Source organism: Lepisma saccharinum, chromosome 27 (assembly GCF_977018435.1).
Source record: "Lepisma saccharinum chromosome 27, izLepSacc3.1, whole genome shotgun sequence".
Classification (NCBI taxonomy): Eukaryota; Metazoa; Arthropoda; class Insecta; order Zygentoma; family Lepismatidae; genus Lepisma; species Lepisma saccharinum.
This window is the reverse complement of record NC_139255.1, coordinates 4702887-4719514: the sequence shown is the minus strand read 5'-3', so window position 1 is coordinate 4719514 and position 16628 is coordinate 4702887. Positions and strand designations below refer to the sequence as shown.

The 16628-nt window shown below is 39.5% G+C and overlaps 1 protein-coding gene across 2 annotated transcripts in view; it reads right to left on the bottom strand.

Moving 5' to 3' along the window:
- The window catches only part of LOC145980306 (sodium-dependent neutral amino acid transporter B(0)AT3), a 140223-nt gene extending 139090 nt beyond the window's left edge, over positions 1-1133 (bottom strand). For both annotated transcript variants that reach the window (XM_083113328.1, XM_083113329.1), the window contains exon 1: positions 840-1133. In XM_083113328.1, the coding sequence (XP_082969454.1) occupies positions 840-1065 (226 nt within the window). In that variant the 5' untranslated portion in view covers positions 1066-1133. The remainder of the gene's footprint in view (positions 1-839) is intronic.
- Between the last annotated feature and the right edge of the window lie 15495 nt (positions 1134-16628).

The following is a 16628-nucleotide window of genomic DNA, read 5'->3' as shown; positions in this document are numbered from 1 at the left end:
TGAATACAGAACATCTGACAACCTCACTAATTCGCAGCTTCTTGGTGCAGTTACAAAACTTTGTATCATCCTCAATTCACCAAACGTTAAAATAGCTATTTCACTCGGAGTGGCGTACCTTAAGGAGTTTTTGAGGGTTACAGCCCCCTTCAGCTTCAGCGTTTATTAAAAATTAGAAAGTTTGATACATGAAAGTATGTGTACAAAAATTCATAACTTACATTTACGAAATTTGGGTACGTCACTGGCCTACTGACGATGCGGGGGCTAAGATATTGTTTATTTATCTATTTTGTCTTGTTTACTCAGGGGTTCCCGGGGAGAGGTACCCGTCCCCCTTTGGTTACGAGATTCCTCTGATCACACACAACTTGTTCAAACGCCGGATTTTGCTCTATAATTGATTTTTAATACTACTACTTAATTCATTTTTACTACGACAACTGAAATACAAAGTTGCAAGTTACGATATAAGAAACAATTTCAGTTAACGCGATAATTGGTAAAGCCGACTCCAAATTAAGACAGTAACGGTTAATAAACTAACAATATTATTCATAATTTCATTACGTGTTGCAAACTGTAAGTAATTTTTAGTTATTCATTTTAAGCTCATTTTAAGCATGCCAAAATGTAGGCCATGATCTTCATATCCGTTAGTGGACAATATCAGTGTTTACCTAAGAATTTAAACTGTCACAACTCTTACAAACTTAACAGCCCCTTTTTGTGCGCATAGCGTACGCCACTGTTGCCAATGCGTAATCTGCGAACACGTGGATAACCCCTTTAAAAAAATAAGCCACGTGCATATGTTTACAAACAGTATTGCCACCTACCTCCTCCATTCTGTTGACAAAGATAGGGAAATCTCCATATGTTCCCTAGTCCCACGGAGTAACCAATGATGCTGAGGAAAAACTGTAGTTTGTTAGACCACGCCGCCCTCTCCTCTGACGGAGGGGGTAGAACGATAGTTACGGACCCGTCTGCTTCATTCAGTGGGGCCAACTCCTGCCCGTTTTCAAGCTGGTGGTTTTCCTTGTGGTGGTCCTTCACAACCATTTTTCCGCGGTTCGCAAAGCGCAACACAAACTAGGTTCAGAGAGAGAAAATTTGGATGACGTTCTGACGAAAACTCGGAACTTACTGAGTTAGTCGTACGCGTTGAATCCATCCAACGAAGCACAAGGAGGCTCGGCGGCGTTCCACCAATCAGCGTGCCGTGTCGCTTTCAAGTTCACATGCGCAGGCTGCATCTCCTCCAGCGCTCTCTTGTGCGTGATTTCAGTTGGAATCGAGTTCCGTGGTTAGCACAGCGCGCGGTAGGACTTCAAGGGTATGGCTCGTCTTTGTAAGTGTCCCTTCATCAATTTCATCATTCATCCTCACCTTCGCGGTTAGCCAAAAGTTGCAGGAAAGCGAAGTAAAATAAACCTAATCAATCAAGCAATTGATCTTTTCTTGCGCGTCTCAACGCCGACAATCAGGTTCAGTTCAACCCCTAGCACTGATAATAAGCCTCCTTAAATAAAGTGTGTCTCAGAAGTCGCCGAACCCGGTGTTTACGACCGTATAACTGGAAAGCTAAACGGAATGAGAAAAGAAACGCTGAGAAAATTATGTGATACAAGCATATGGAATATCAAGCATGATTTAATAATAAATAATTAAAATGTTGCCAAAAACGAGTTGTTTTTTCCCCTTCCAAATCGTATTTATTGACACAGAACTCACTGAGGTAAATTATTGCTACATTTTTCAATCTATTGAATTTGATAGAAAAAGTACGTTGATGATTACATAGGCGTCGACTCCATGGGGCTTGGGGGGGAGGGGCTCTTGGCCCCCCAATGTTAACAATGTAGGGGCAGAGCCCCCAAATAATTTTGCTTAAGAGGATCTAATGTATTATTTTGCTTCTCTTGTAAAGTTTACTCTGAATTGTGCCACATGAACTTAACTTTAAATACACATTTGAAATGTTCTAGACCATCAACTTTGGGGGGTTGAGGCCGCTAAACCATCAACTTTGAGGGGGCTATGACCAGAGACAGCAAAACACATGTATATAATTATGAGTATTGTTAACATTTTTACTAAAAAGAGTTTCAAAAGACGATGTGCATGAACTAGGGGAGTGGATGGGACGTTTGGACTACAAATAGCTCTCACATGACATTCAGAACGAGATCATTAAAAGTCGGGAATATTTTGCTATTATGTGTGACGAAACTTGTGACATATCCATCTGTGAACAATTGACATTCTGCATTCGAACTGTGAATGAAAATCTTGATATTTTTGAGGAATTCATGGGCTTTTACGAGATTCCGAACACTGAGGCCAAAACTCCTTTTGACGTTGTAAAAGACATTCTGGTGCGTCTGGACTTGACCATACAGAATCTGAGGGGACAGTGTTACAATTGTGCTTCTTGTATGAGGGGAAGTTAGTTACAGATCTGCAGCCGCATGCTATTTATGTACACTGTGCAGCTAAAAGCTTGAACTTGGCAGTTGAGGACAGCTTGCATCACCTGCCCTGTATCAGAGACATAATGAATTTAGCCAACGACTTGTTAAAGATTGTTAGGGAATCCCCTAAAGGAATGCAAATATTTAGGAATATTATTGATGTGAACGAGAAGACTGGCCATATTGGACTGCGACCACTTTGCCCTCATCGGTGGACGTTGAGAGCCTCCAGTATCAACAGATCTTAAAGAACTTTAAAAACCTTCTCAATTTTTATGAGAAATTTCTGAAGAAGATTCTACTGACGCAGCATAAAAATGTGCTGGATACCTGGAGACAATGTTTCACTTCAAGACATTTTTCTTTCTCTTCCTCTACTGCAATATGATGGATCCAATAGAAGAGGTGAACTGTGAGATTCAGTCTCCACGCATTGGTGCTACTAAAGTGGAATCAAAACTAATATACTTGATTGACATCTTTCAAGAAAAGCGAATGGGTTTTGAGCAGTTCTGGCAGAAATGCACATAGGGCAAACCCAGCCTCGTTGATGAGCCAGAATTGCCCCAGCAACGTCACGTCCCTAAGAGACTTGTAAATCCTGATGCTGCCGAACCTCACAAGTTATAAACTCCAAAAGAGTATTATAAATCAATATACACTGACGTGTGTGACACAGTAAAATCATGTGTTAAACAAGGACATGAATCTACAGGACTACAAAAAGTAACAGCCGTAGAGATAGAATGCATCTCAGCTGTGAACAGTTGCACAACAAACTTTCAGCAAACGCGAGAATTCTTTCGCCAAGATTTGGATGCCGATAGGCTCTCCTTACACCTGTCCATGCTTGGTGATATCGCCAAACAGAAGAAAGTGGTTCTAACTACCATGCGTGACATAAGGAAGTTTCTTTTGGAAGACATCACCTTCCAGGAGCTTCTGCCTGAAGTTACCAAATTCATGATGCTCCTCCGCACTGTACCAGTGACGACAGCCACAGCCGAAAGGTCATTCAGTGCTCTTCGCCGACTGAAGACATATCTGATATTTGTGCAATGGGGCAGAAGAGACAAAACAGGTTAGCGTATTCCACATACATCAAACTGTGCTTAATAATTTGTACCTGAGACCGCTCGTTAATGAGTTCATAAAAAATAACCAAGTGCGTAGAGAAACTTTTGCTTTATTTTGAAATCATGTTCATATGTTTTTGTTGTGTATGTCACTTTATATCTTAGTGTACATGCTAGGTTTTTTTTTATTATTGCAAAATTAAATTAAAAAAGTAAAATATTGTAGCAAAGAACAAAAAAGTAAAACTATTTTCCTGCGATTTGAGTTAGCATTTATATAAATAATTAAATAAAACTGTTAAATATTATAAATATTCGTTATTTGTATGGGTACGTCACCACTAAGGTTATTTGCACCCGTCACATGTCCTTTCTTTACAGGTCTGTTGCGGACATTAAAACACACCCATGCCCTCGCCGGGACACGAACCCGAGACCACCGAATTAAAGCGAGTTGAGTCGACCACCCAACACGCTCGGCTACCGAGGCCCGCATCAAACTGTTAGGTTAGCCTCTTATTGTAAATACACACTTCTTAATAAAAATGTTAATTGTTATCCAAAGAACAAATGAACAGACACAAAGAGACTTTGAAACATTTTCTAAACGTTTTTCATGTTACATTTCATTTGCATGAGGAATATAATAACTGCTGAAAAACTGCTATACGAAGACGTATTTTTTTTACAAAAAAAAGAGAGGGAGTGAGTCATTCATATTCTATTTCAGTGATCAATAATTTTGACAAGTCGGTGCCCCTGTTGATGAAGAAACATTGCACAAGTGTATGAATGAGCTATTCACAAATTCCACGCTTTTGCAATATTACAAACCACACTGGCAACACTGTTGCTGACAAGTTCCACCGACAGACGTGTTGCACCTCTGGTTATCAACTAAGGCACTTTTAACGAAAAAGGGGAAAGTTGGTTATTTTAGAAATTTTTGATAACTTTCATACACCTTGCAACCCTGAAATGTCGGTAGTTAATTACGTTACGACATTGGACGATCTGAAACGAAACATTATAGAGGAAATTGGGAATATCGGTGCTGTAACCCTCAGAAAGGCATCCCAAAACATGATAAAACGTACACATATGTATCCAAAAAGAAAAAAAAAATGGTGGAAACTACGAACGTTTGAATTGAATTGAATTTTGCTTTAAGTCCACTTTATGCACAGAAAGGCTAATGTGGACTGGACCTACAGTTTAAAGTGGGATCCGAACCACTGTGCCATGTGCCTCCACCAGTGTTGCCCACGAGACGAGACTTTGGCCTGTCTCGTCTCGTGGAAATGCTGTGAAATGCTGTCTCGTCTCGAAAATATTCGTTTGTCAAAGGGACACATGATCAATCTCGTCTCGTCTCGAATTTTTAAAAGCCTGTCCCGTCTCGTCCCGTGACCCCTTAATGACAAGGCCACTGCGTTATTTTATTTTGTATATCTTCTAGACGACCTCCGTGGGGGAGTGGTTAGCACATCGTCCACGACGCCCGGGTTCGAATCCCGTCCTAGTCATGGTCTTGGTGAGTATCCCCATCAGGACCGTACCCAGGATTTTCTTGAGGGAGGGGCCAGAAACGAAATTATACGTACACACACACACACACACATATATATATAGACACACACACACACACACACACACATATATACATAGAGAGAGAGAGAGAGAGAGAGAGAGAGAGAGAGAGAGAAAGATTACAAAATAGTTCAAATAGTTTTGTGTTCTGCAAATTAACAACGTTTTCAAATTTCCTTAATTGAAAACCCATGATAATTTTATGTTTAGAAAATTATATATTTATAAAATAAATGTTGCTTATTAGCAATTATTATTACCATAAAAAACATGTCTAAATGTTAGATTACAAGGAAAATTAATGAAGAGACATTTTCGCATCACGAATGCAGTTCGAAAAAGTCGGGACAGGGATTAAAAATAACCCACGATCCTGAATAAATCGGTGAATCGGACGTCTGGTAATCTTGCATCAATGATTACAAAACTAAAACTACCCAATATTGTAGACTGGACACTTCTACACAAGAAACACATTCATTTATGTAAGAACAAAATTGAAATATTTACAAATTTGGAAAATCGACGGTTATTTTTGTAGTTTTTTATAGGTTCATTAATATTTCATGGTTCGAGAGGGAGGGGGCATGGCCCCTCCCCTGGGTACGGGCCTGATCCCCATTAGTTTTAACATATCATCACTCATCCACATCTTCGCGATTAGCCAAAAGTGTTAGAAAAGCGAAGTAAAATATAACAAATCAGTCATGTACAGTTAAACCTCGTTAATCCGTACCCTGATAAGCCGGACTTCGCTTAATCCGGACAGGCAAAAGGCAATAAAAAAAAGAAGCAGAATGTAAGGTTTTAAATGAGGCTAGAAGCATTGCATTGTCGTATTGCTTTACATTTTACTGTACTGTATAGTGTATTTAGGCCTATACCTTTTAAATACACCATAATAAACGTGTTTTGTTGCTATAAACGGAGTTTTAATGCACTTTCTACTGTTCTTTTTGGTTATTTAAGTTAATCCGGACTTTCGTTAAACAGGTCAACTTATCCCCCAATTAGTCCGGATTGACGAGGTTTTACTGTATATCTTTTCACTTCCAAGTTTGCCACGCGAAATTTTCCAAGCATTCTGGCGAGAAATTAAAAACAATGCGACAAAAACGAAATGGAGATTTCAAATACACTTAGCTCAACTTTGATGTGATCAAAACAACACGACGCGTTTCAGAAACATGCATTGTATGTTCGTAATGGAAATTTCCTCGTAGTTCTTTAACCTTCAGGCCTATCGCTCTCAAGAACTAATTTAAAATTCTTTAGCATGTTGTGTAGAGCAGGGAGTTCCACCTCTCACTTCGGAATATTGAAAAGCAGGTGCCCTTCTCAGTCATTGGCCCATTGCATTGGTGTGGCAATGACGTAGGTACCTACACTGTACAAAATAGTAGCATGCGATCGCTGGAGTTGTTGCGAAGAAGAAACCAGTGTTGCCACATGGAGGGAAATTTCCCTTTTTGCAGGGAAATTCTATCAGAATTTTAAACCAAAAGGGGGGGGGGGGGGAGAAGGAAAATTTGAAGACATGCCACACAACATTACTACATATTAGGTTCCAGTTCTTCGATTAATAGCGACGATGAATGATGAACTTATGAAATGGATGATGGATTGATTGAGTTTGTGTTTTAAGTCCACTTTAGCACAGTAAGGCTAATCGGGACTACAGCTACAGTTTAAAGTGGGATCAGGACCACTTTTACGCCTCACCCGTGTATTGAACCCCGGACCCCTTGATTACAAGGCGACGACGTTACCACTGCGCCATCGGGGAGGCCAAACGGGTGATGGAAGAAACACAATTGTACATTCATGCTTGACCTGGGTTCGAACCTGGGACATCTGGCAGCGGGGAAGCTGGCTATAAACTTGTATGTGACAAATTTAACATTTTTTTCATATATACGAGTGTGGACGAACGAAAATATTCGAACAACAACAACCGCCGCCGCCAACAACAGCAGCAGCAGCAACAACAAAAATAACAACCACCTCAACTACTACTACTACTACTTCTAGTACTACTAATTATTGTTGTTATTATTATAGAGGAAGTGTACCTAATACGGACCACGTCCTTAAAGCGGGCCCCCTGCATTTCTGCTCTGGATGATGCTGTAGCCTGGCGGAATTACACGGAGCTGGTGGTTTACGTTATTTCCACGTGCAGTACTTGGGCTCATGTTGATTACTGCGTGCGTTGTTCTCCAATCAGCTCGTGAGTGATTTTGTGCAAGTCGAAAGTTTTATTACTCCCACCTTCAATTGCAGTACTTCGGTCATTTGAAATGCAAATGCGTCAACTCTTCTACATACTAATCCTAGTTATACACTATGTGGAAGAAAGTCATTGGACACCACATGTCAGCGGATACCATCAGTTTTCTTGCAATCAATAGGACGTTGGTCCGCCTTTGGCAGTGATAACAGCAGCTACACATTGTGTTTCACTGGCCACAAGGTCGTGTAGTACACCGAGTGGGATATTCCGCCAATCCTCCTGCAGTACAGTCACCAACCCTGGAAGTGTAGATGGGCGAGGCGATCGCGACCTCAATTTGCGCTCCAGTTCGTCCCATAGATGTTCAATAGAGTTGAGGTCAGGGCTCTGAGCAGGCCAATCCAGTCAGGTGACATTATTTTCTGCATTTCAGTCAAATTGGTAGCCCTGGAAATATGTCAAGTCGAATTATCATCCTGGAACACATATCCTTCGTTTCCATGGAAACGCTACAACTTGGGGAGCATGGAGTTATCGAGAATATCTCGGTAGGATGCAGACGTCATGTGGCCATACACCGGTACCAGTTGACTCACGCCATGCCAGCTGAAACAACCCCAGAACATGATGCCCCCACCACCATATTTCACTGTGGGCACTACACACTCAGGTAACAGACGTTCTCCGGATAATCGCCATACCCACACTCTCCCATCTGTTGGAAACAGTGTGAAGCGTGATTCATCGCTCCATAGGACCTTCCGCCATTGCAACACCATCCAGTTTATCTGCTCTTTACACCAGCGTAGTCTCCACCGTTTATTGTTTTTTGTTATCAGGGGTTCGTGGGCTGCGGCTCGACCATGATAACCGAGCGCATGGGCCTCCTTGTGAAGTGTCTTGGTCGAAACAGTCAAATTGGTCGCATTTTGAAACTCTTCTGCAATCGAATGCATAAGACTGGTCCTGTTTTTCCGAATCTCCCTCTTCAGCACTCTCCTGTCCCGGTCGTCCAATTTCGTGGGTCTTCCACTTCGTGGTGCATTGCTGCAGTGTTCCTTTTCCTTCCACTTCTTGATGACAAAGCCTACAGTTGATTTAGGGACCTGTCAGGCATCAGCTATGCTACGTATACTCATGCCTCCTATGGAGCAGCCTACTATGATCCCTCTTTCAAACATGCTGATCTCTTTCCTGTTCGTCATTTTAACAGCGATTGATCTGAGAAGCCTCCTGCTGCCGTATATATACCCATCTGTACTCTCTTTTCCATGAGGAGTTCGTTTCAGAGTTGAAATCGGGGTGTCCAATGACTTTCTTCCACATAGTGTAGTAGCTATCTTTGTATGCAATTGGGAAGTAATAGATGGGAATACGTGAGAAACAATTATCATGAGAAGATAATTCCTAGTGGTCCTAAAGTGGGCCCCCAAGTCGTTCCTAAAGTGGGTCCCTTGTGTTGTTGTACAACAAGCACAGAATGCGTTTTCGTCCACATTCTAATCATGGAATTGGGCCTCCCCGATGGCGCAGTGGTAGCGTCGTCGCCTTGTAATCAAGGGATCCCGGGTTCGATACCCGGTGGAGGCACATAGTGGTTCGGATTCCACTTTAAACTGTAGGTCCAGTCCCGATTAGCCTTACTGTGCACAAAGTGGACTTAAAACCTCAAACCTCTAATCATGGAATTCTGGTATAGGTTTCAAGGGAATGGATATGACGAGAAAAGGGGGAAAACGAAGAATGTGGAAACAAGATAAGATGGTCATGTAGATTCTATACGAAAGAAAACTATGATCTTCAAGATCTTATTTTATTCCACAGCCTTTTTATGTATCGTATTCAAGCTTATATCACTATAATTTATGCTTTTGCTGCTTTTAGTTGAACTAAATATAAAGGGGTCCACTTTAGGAGTATTTTTTCCAATTTTCAAATTTGCGTCTCTTCAAAAAAAATAGTATTTTCACAATGAAGCCATTTATTTCTCGCTATGGGAGGAGACGTACTAACTAAGTACATAAGGTACTATTATAGGGTTTAGTACCGTTTATTTTGGCTTCATGGTTTCAAAGACGCAAAACTTCAACTTCAAAGGCTAATCAATTGGTATTTTTAAAATATTTTTTCCTGCAACAAATCAAATCTTCAACGTGTCCTCTTTCCGTTCATGTGTTTTTCTACGCAAAACAAATGGGGGCCCACATTTGGTACACTTCCTCTATCATCATTATTATTATTATTAGGACTGAGCCGATACCACTTTTAACCGATACCCTTACCGATACCCACCGATACTTGAAACTTGCAATACTTAAAACTTGTTCAAAATATTGATCAATATTGGTATGTAAATAATCTTCTCCAATTACGTATATGCATAAATTTACCCATAAATTTGCTTTAGAATATTCAAGAATTACATCAGAATATTAAAATAGATGTTATGTAATAAAAGAATCAGTTTTTTCTTTCATAACTTGTGCAAAATAAAAATAAAGTTTGTGACCCCGTGAGAGACCAATCTGTCGGAAAAGTATCGGCTGTTATCGGTAGATGCATTCCAACCGATACTTTCAGACACCAATATCGCTGGTATTGGCCGATACCGATACATCGATATTGGTATCAGTATCGGCTCACTCCTAATTATTATTATTATTATTATTTCTACATGATTTTTTTTAGGTTGAAGGGAAAAATTGGACAAAAGTGAAATTTTGTTCCTTGCAAAGGGAAATTGTGCCTACAGTGGCAACACTGATACAACAACTTAGATGGGATCACGACCACATAAACCTTCTTGTAAATTGCAATAATTGGTATCTCCATTGGCTGAATGACGAATAGCCCATACGCAGTTTGGATTCTCGTGAACTCTGTGAACTTTTTTCAACGAAGAGGAAGGGCATCTGTCATCATCAATGATGAATGCGCATCTGCTGGAAGTGTAATACGCATATAAAAATTGCCACACGCATGTCCGTATATAAGAGAAGGGTTTAACGGGTTCAAACCCCTCTCAATGGTTTTAGTAAACATTTTGCACTAATTGTATAATCCCATCATTACATTATTCGAATTAATTGGAAAATGTAACTCTTGGTTTAAAGTTTGTCCACAGCCTTAAAAACGGCGAAGAGTAACAGTATTACACTAGGTCGCAGTGGTCCAACTGACTGCAAAACCTGCTCAAAATCTCAAAATTGAAATTGCGAAAGTAGGTTTGGTGCTCTTATAATTCTAGAGTAAAAGGTTTATGCTACTGAAAACTAGCTGATGTTACACAATAAGTGTCGCCCTCAGTTGGCTAGCATCCCCTGAAGTGCGGCTATGATTTCATCTTCGTTAATTTGTTGCAGAGAGGACTTTTCCACGTAGTTAGTTTTGTGTCTTTATAAAAATTTATCGGATACCAATTGCGGTTTAAAACTTATTTTTTGTTAGTTTTAAGCTTTGATTACAAAGATATATTTTTGTTATCTGGTTTAATCAAGTATTAAATTGTTAATGTGCCAGAACTGAAGTTAGTGTTAAAAGCCACAGATTTCTTCTTTTTCGATAATTCTCGATGTTACAAAACGACTCAAACAAGTTCAAGTTAAGATTCAACCATCTTATGTTATAATAATGTTTCTAATTTCAGGATCCAAAAGTAGTTTTTGCCCGTTCTTGCTCCTTAAAAGAGGTTAGGGATACGCGATACGCAATTGGATACGCGAGATCTTCATTCTTCTGAAGTTGGGTTGGGATGGACATCTGGGCAATTTCAATGTAATCAGAGGGTCAAGGAAGAGGGATTTCAAGACACACATTTTCTTCACATCTCTTGTGCAGCTTAAGATACACTATGAATGTAAGAAACTAGGAAAAGTTGCTATTTGACTAAATCTTTGACCTTCAACGACAAGATTTTGCTACCCGATCAGGCTCAATTATAAAAGGAAACCACGGATCTCACAGAAAAGTATTATATGCGCTTAGGAACTATCCTATTGGCCTATTTCCTATAGGCACTATCTTATGGACTGGGCATAGACGTGGTGAAAATTGAGATGGGGACCCAGCACAAAACTGAGCTGCACTTCTCGCTCTATCAACATGCCAGCTTCCATTCACAAGATACTTGTCCATGGTCCAGCGATTATTTCGGCTGCTGAAGATGCCGGAAACAAGCATATTATCCGTAACACCATACTCAGACCACTTCCCGGGGGAGGGGGGGGGGGACTCCTTGAATCCAGTCATCTCCACAGAGCAGTCTGAGATAAACACTTCAAAATGATGTATTTGATTTCCTTAAACGCCTGATACGTTCTTGTAATTAGACGCGTCATATTATTATACTATTACTAATATTAACTTAATAATACTCAGCGGTGAACGATGAGACTCGGTGAAGTACACAGACTCCTCTCAGGTACAGGGATAGTGTTAGGCAAAGACAATATTCACAGCACAGAGAAATAAAACCACATTACTGCAGTATGTATAAACTGAAAGGTTTTATTCTTTATTTATTGCAATTATAATGCAAATATACTTGAGACGAAGGCGAGGATTTCGCTTTGTCGATGAATTGACTCAACTAAAACGCATAAACTCAATGCGTGGCTATCGGCAAGCCTATGATCACATAGACCTAGCTTGCGCCCCGAACTACCACACCAAGAGATACAATGATAACAGCCAATATTTGCTCTCTAGCCTTTTATTTCCAAATTAATCCTTAGGCTAGCTATATTTTTTAACGTAGAATGGTTGCAGTATTGTGCATATCCTCAATGCATGGCTATCGGCGTACCTATGATCACATAGGCCTAGCTTGCGCCCCGAACTACCATACCAAGATGTATGCACAACACCGAGGAGTTCTTTTTAATTTTAAAAGCTTCGTCGATCCGTGGCGAAAAAGTGTGATGATGTCTTACGCGATATCCTCGCTTTTATACTATTTCGAGAACACACATTCAAGTACAGATGAATCACTCACTATTTACAAAAAGATTCTACCAACAAAACTGGCATCTAGGCATGTTTAGAAATACAAATTCGTATAGTGCACTCTCTCAAACAAAAATACATTAAATTACCCATAATGTAGCATAAAATACAATAAACAATAAACAAAAGATATACATTACAAACAAGGTGCATTATTACATATAATAACAAAGAAATTACGCTTTCCTTCACAAAAATAAATACATTAGTGACATATTTTCTACTGGTGACGTCACATAAAAATGTGGATCATATCACGCCTCCAGTCTCTGGCTGATGTTGAAACCGATCGAGATGGAAATTGTAAATACGTTGAACAACGCACAAGTCGTGGTTTACTGTATTGTGAGTGCAATTGGCATTAAAACATCATAATACTGTCCAATACTGTGTTCCTTCCCTAAAATGATAGAATATGTGAAAAAAAATCTGCATTCTGAGGTCATAGACAAAAAATGAATTTGGACCAGGTTTTCCATGCATCTGCAGGTGTGCATTAGTTTTAATATCGTTGGAATGGGCACTGCTATTAAAAAGAAACCCAACTATACAAGAGAGTGCGAATTTCTCCCCATGTTGCAAGTGGAAGCGGTTTTTCAAGGGTATTATTAAGCTAACATGATGTTAGAAAAATATGATAAATGCGAATTTTCAGAGCCCCGTGCATTCCTTATAGAGAAACAAAGACGCAAAACTTCAACTTCAAAGGCTAATCAATTGGGAGTTTTTTATTTTTTCCGGCGACAAATCAAATCTTCAACGTGTCCTCTTTCCGTTCATGTGTTTTTCTACGCCATCGGAAATTTGAATTTCCCTAGAGAACAAGTAAAATAATACTCCCATAAGTGTAATGCTAAGTTTTCTCCTCCTGCTAAGACCATCCAGCGCACAAATCTCTTTCTTCAGCTCGCCTCGGGGAAAAGTAGGTGGGGGAGGAGAAGTTTTAGGTCCATGCGGCTGGTTTTCGAATTTTCCCCTTTCGAAAAACGGCTATGATATACAAAAATCTGAAATATTAATATTGTTCTAGAGCATTCACGTGAATCTTCGTGTGGGTTGGCTGTTGCTGTGCTCTAGATATTCGCAATAATTTAATAGACTTACGTAGTTACGAAACTAATGAGAATATCTAGGCTAGATATGTAGAGTTATGCAACACACACAACCCATATTCCAGTGAGGAGATTATTTCAGGGTCTAGATGCTCCGTTTTTTTGCTGGCGACTGTACATTGAGATATTTACTCGTATAAACTAACATTTTATTGATTGAAAACTGTTTAATAGCTATATCAACGATGAATTTATTAACCGGTTTACCATTAGCGAATAACAGCCACAAGAAATAGTTATTGTTAGCATTACAGGTATTTAAATGTTAATATCCTCGAACTACTCAAAGTTGAACGCCTTCTACAGGGTGCTCCAAATATAACTATACCCAACGTTATTATCATATTTGTGTTGGATATAGTTGGATTATTTCACTCTGTATATGAGTGTTGGCACATGTAGTACAGTTACGCACACTTCTGGGTTGTAACGATACAGTTAGATTTCAATTGCATCTGTACAATACAGGAACGTCTGTGACTGTACACTTGATACAGGAATGCAACTTGTTTTATGAATTTCTTATTATGTTGTAAGAGTATTGTCGAACTTTCTGTAATATATAAGATTACTCTTGACTGGTTAATATTCACTCGCGATGCTCCTGTATTGCGATATCCTGAGAAGGGGCGTTGTTTTGTGCGTGATTCTACCTCTGTCCCCTGTATGTTTCAGATCAGTATTTAGCTTGCATGAGTTCACTTGTTTTGTTACGTTTGTGATGGGTTTTACAACTCTCTAACTCTCCTTAGTATGTGACTTCAATGTTCTCTCATCAGCAGATGATCTTCTCGGAAGATCCCTTTATCCATTACACCCCTATTTTGCCAATGGACTCGTTCAGTTAGCGCATGCGCAGTTTCACTGATGCTTGTTACAGGCGAAGGAATACAAGTGAAAGAACCACGTTTGTTCAAGAAAAGTGTTCTTTTCCATGAAGGTGGTGCACCAACATACACTACAGTTCTTGCAATAGCCATTATTCACTAATTTGGAATCTAATGGTTGCATCATCCACCCTATTGGTCAGATATGGTTCCATGCATTTTCCGTTTATTTCTGAAATTTTTTTGAGCAAGTTTGATGTAATAGATATTGTAAATGTCTATTTTGAAAAGGTGAAGGAATTCTATACTAAAGAGGTGCTGTCTAGAATGTTATGGAGCTATTAATAGAGTAGTTGAGTTGATTTTACGCCATTTTTTTGCCACTTTTGTCTAACGCGACGAATGGCGAATAGATGAAATTGGTGGAGTGACCTTCACAAACTTAATGGGCGGCTGTGGGTACAGGCACCAGAGCATCGTTAGCTGGGAAAATGCAGCTAAATGGAAGAGTTTGACAATTGTGTGCCTTCAGCAAAGGTTACCCCTCACACCTCAAAGTTATTACCAGAAGGACACTATATTGTAAATAAATATTATTATTAATAATAATAATGAAGTCTTATTTTAAATTATGGAGGTAAAGCCGTATACGAGGTCTTCTTCTACTCATACAATTGTATATTAATACATTTTAAACACAGAGTATACACGTTTACACACACACCCATTTCGCATATTCCTAGACAAACACACGTACACACAGTACACTAATACTTACAAGTCATATGACGCTGAAAATGTAAAGTATAGAATACAATATATAAAATAGTATATAATATATTTTAAAAATTACAGTCATGCATGCATCGTGCCAACCTGATAAATTATTCTTCATCTTCATTGATTGTTCATTATCGTTTCTGATTCTTATCAATCACCACACGTATTTTCAAATTTAGAACTCTGATATGTGAAAATGATGAACGGTAGTTAGAGAGTGAGCTTGGAAGGGACCAAGAACATGGCGGCATTGATTTGATCTTATAATAATAATAATGCGAAACACGTATTCTGAGAAAACTGTTGTTACGATTCTAACATTATAGAGGGTGATTCAAAAAGGACATTACAACTTTGAAAGAAATTTATTCAGATAACTTACAGTGTCTGTTGAGATGCCATTGCAAAGCAAAACACATCAAGTTTGTCATACAACATTCATGTTGGGTCGATGTGGCTACCATTTGTAATGCGGTATACATCCCACCTGAAGTCGATTTCATTCCAGACTTTAACCAGTAAGTCAGGCGTCACTTCTGCAGCGGCGGCGTTAATACGAAGTCTCAGCTCAGCAAGATCAGCAGGTAAAGGTGGTACAATAACCCGATCTTTAATGAAACCTTAGAAGAAAAAATCTAGCGGGGTCAAATCTCGGGAGTGAGGTGGCCATGCAATTGGACCTGCACGACCAATCCACCGACCTGAGAATCGGGTATCAAGAAAATCTCGGACTTTTACGTGGTAGTGAGGTAGCGCACCATCTTGCTGATAATAAAACCAAAACACACAGCGAGCACGTTCCGCACCAGTAAAAGTAGCAATTTTCAAGATCAATGCTGACAGCGCTACTGGTGAGTGAGTTCGGTACTAATGGACTACACGAGTCAAAACTTGATGTGTTTTGCTTTGCAATGGCACCTCAACCGACTCTGTAAGTTATCAGAATAAATTTATACGTGCTTTCAAGGTTGTAAAGTCATCTTTGAATCACCCTGTATGCTAACATTTTTCAAACACCAAACAGTTTTTTTCTGTAGTGCAGTAATTAACGTTGTTGCCTTGTAAACAAATGTGGAAGGTCTCTTCTTTTCTTTCTCTCTCCATCTCTTTTTCCCTCTCTCTCTATTTTTTCCTCTCTTTTTCTCTCTATCCCTTTTGTGTTCTTAATTCTTTATATTCTTCTCTGTTATTCTTTTCATTGCCTCTTCCAGCCCTTCTCTTCCATATCTTCGTCTTCTTCCCCTCTCTCCTCGTTTGTTTCTTAATATCTTTCCATAACTTTCTGTCTCATTCTTTCTCCTCTGTGTGTGATTCTTTCTGGAGTGTAATGGCAGCGATTGGGTTTTAAAACTAGGGGAGGCAAGGACAGTTTATTTTTCCTTCGTAGTTAAATTTTAGCATGGTTCAGGGGCAAACAGGCCCGAAGCCAGGATTTTATTTCGGGGGGCTCACCCCTTATCAGCACAGGCGTCGCCAGAAATATTTGTTGAGGGGGACAGGCTACTGATAAAACTTGATTACTAGAAATA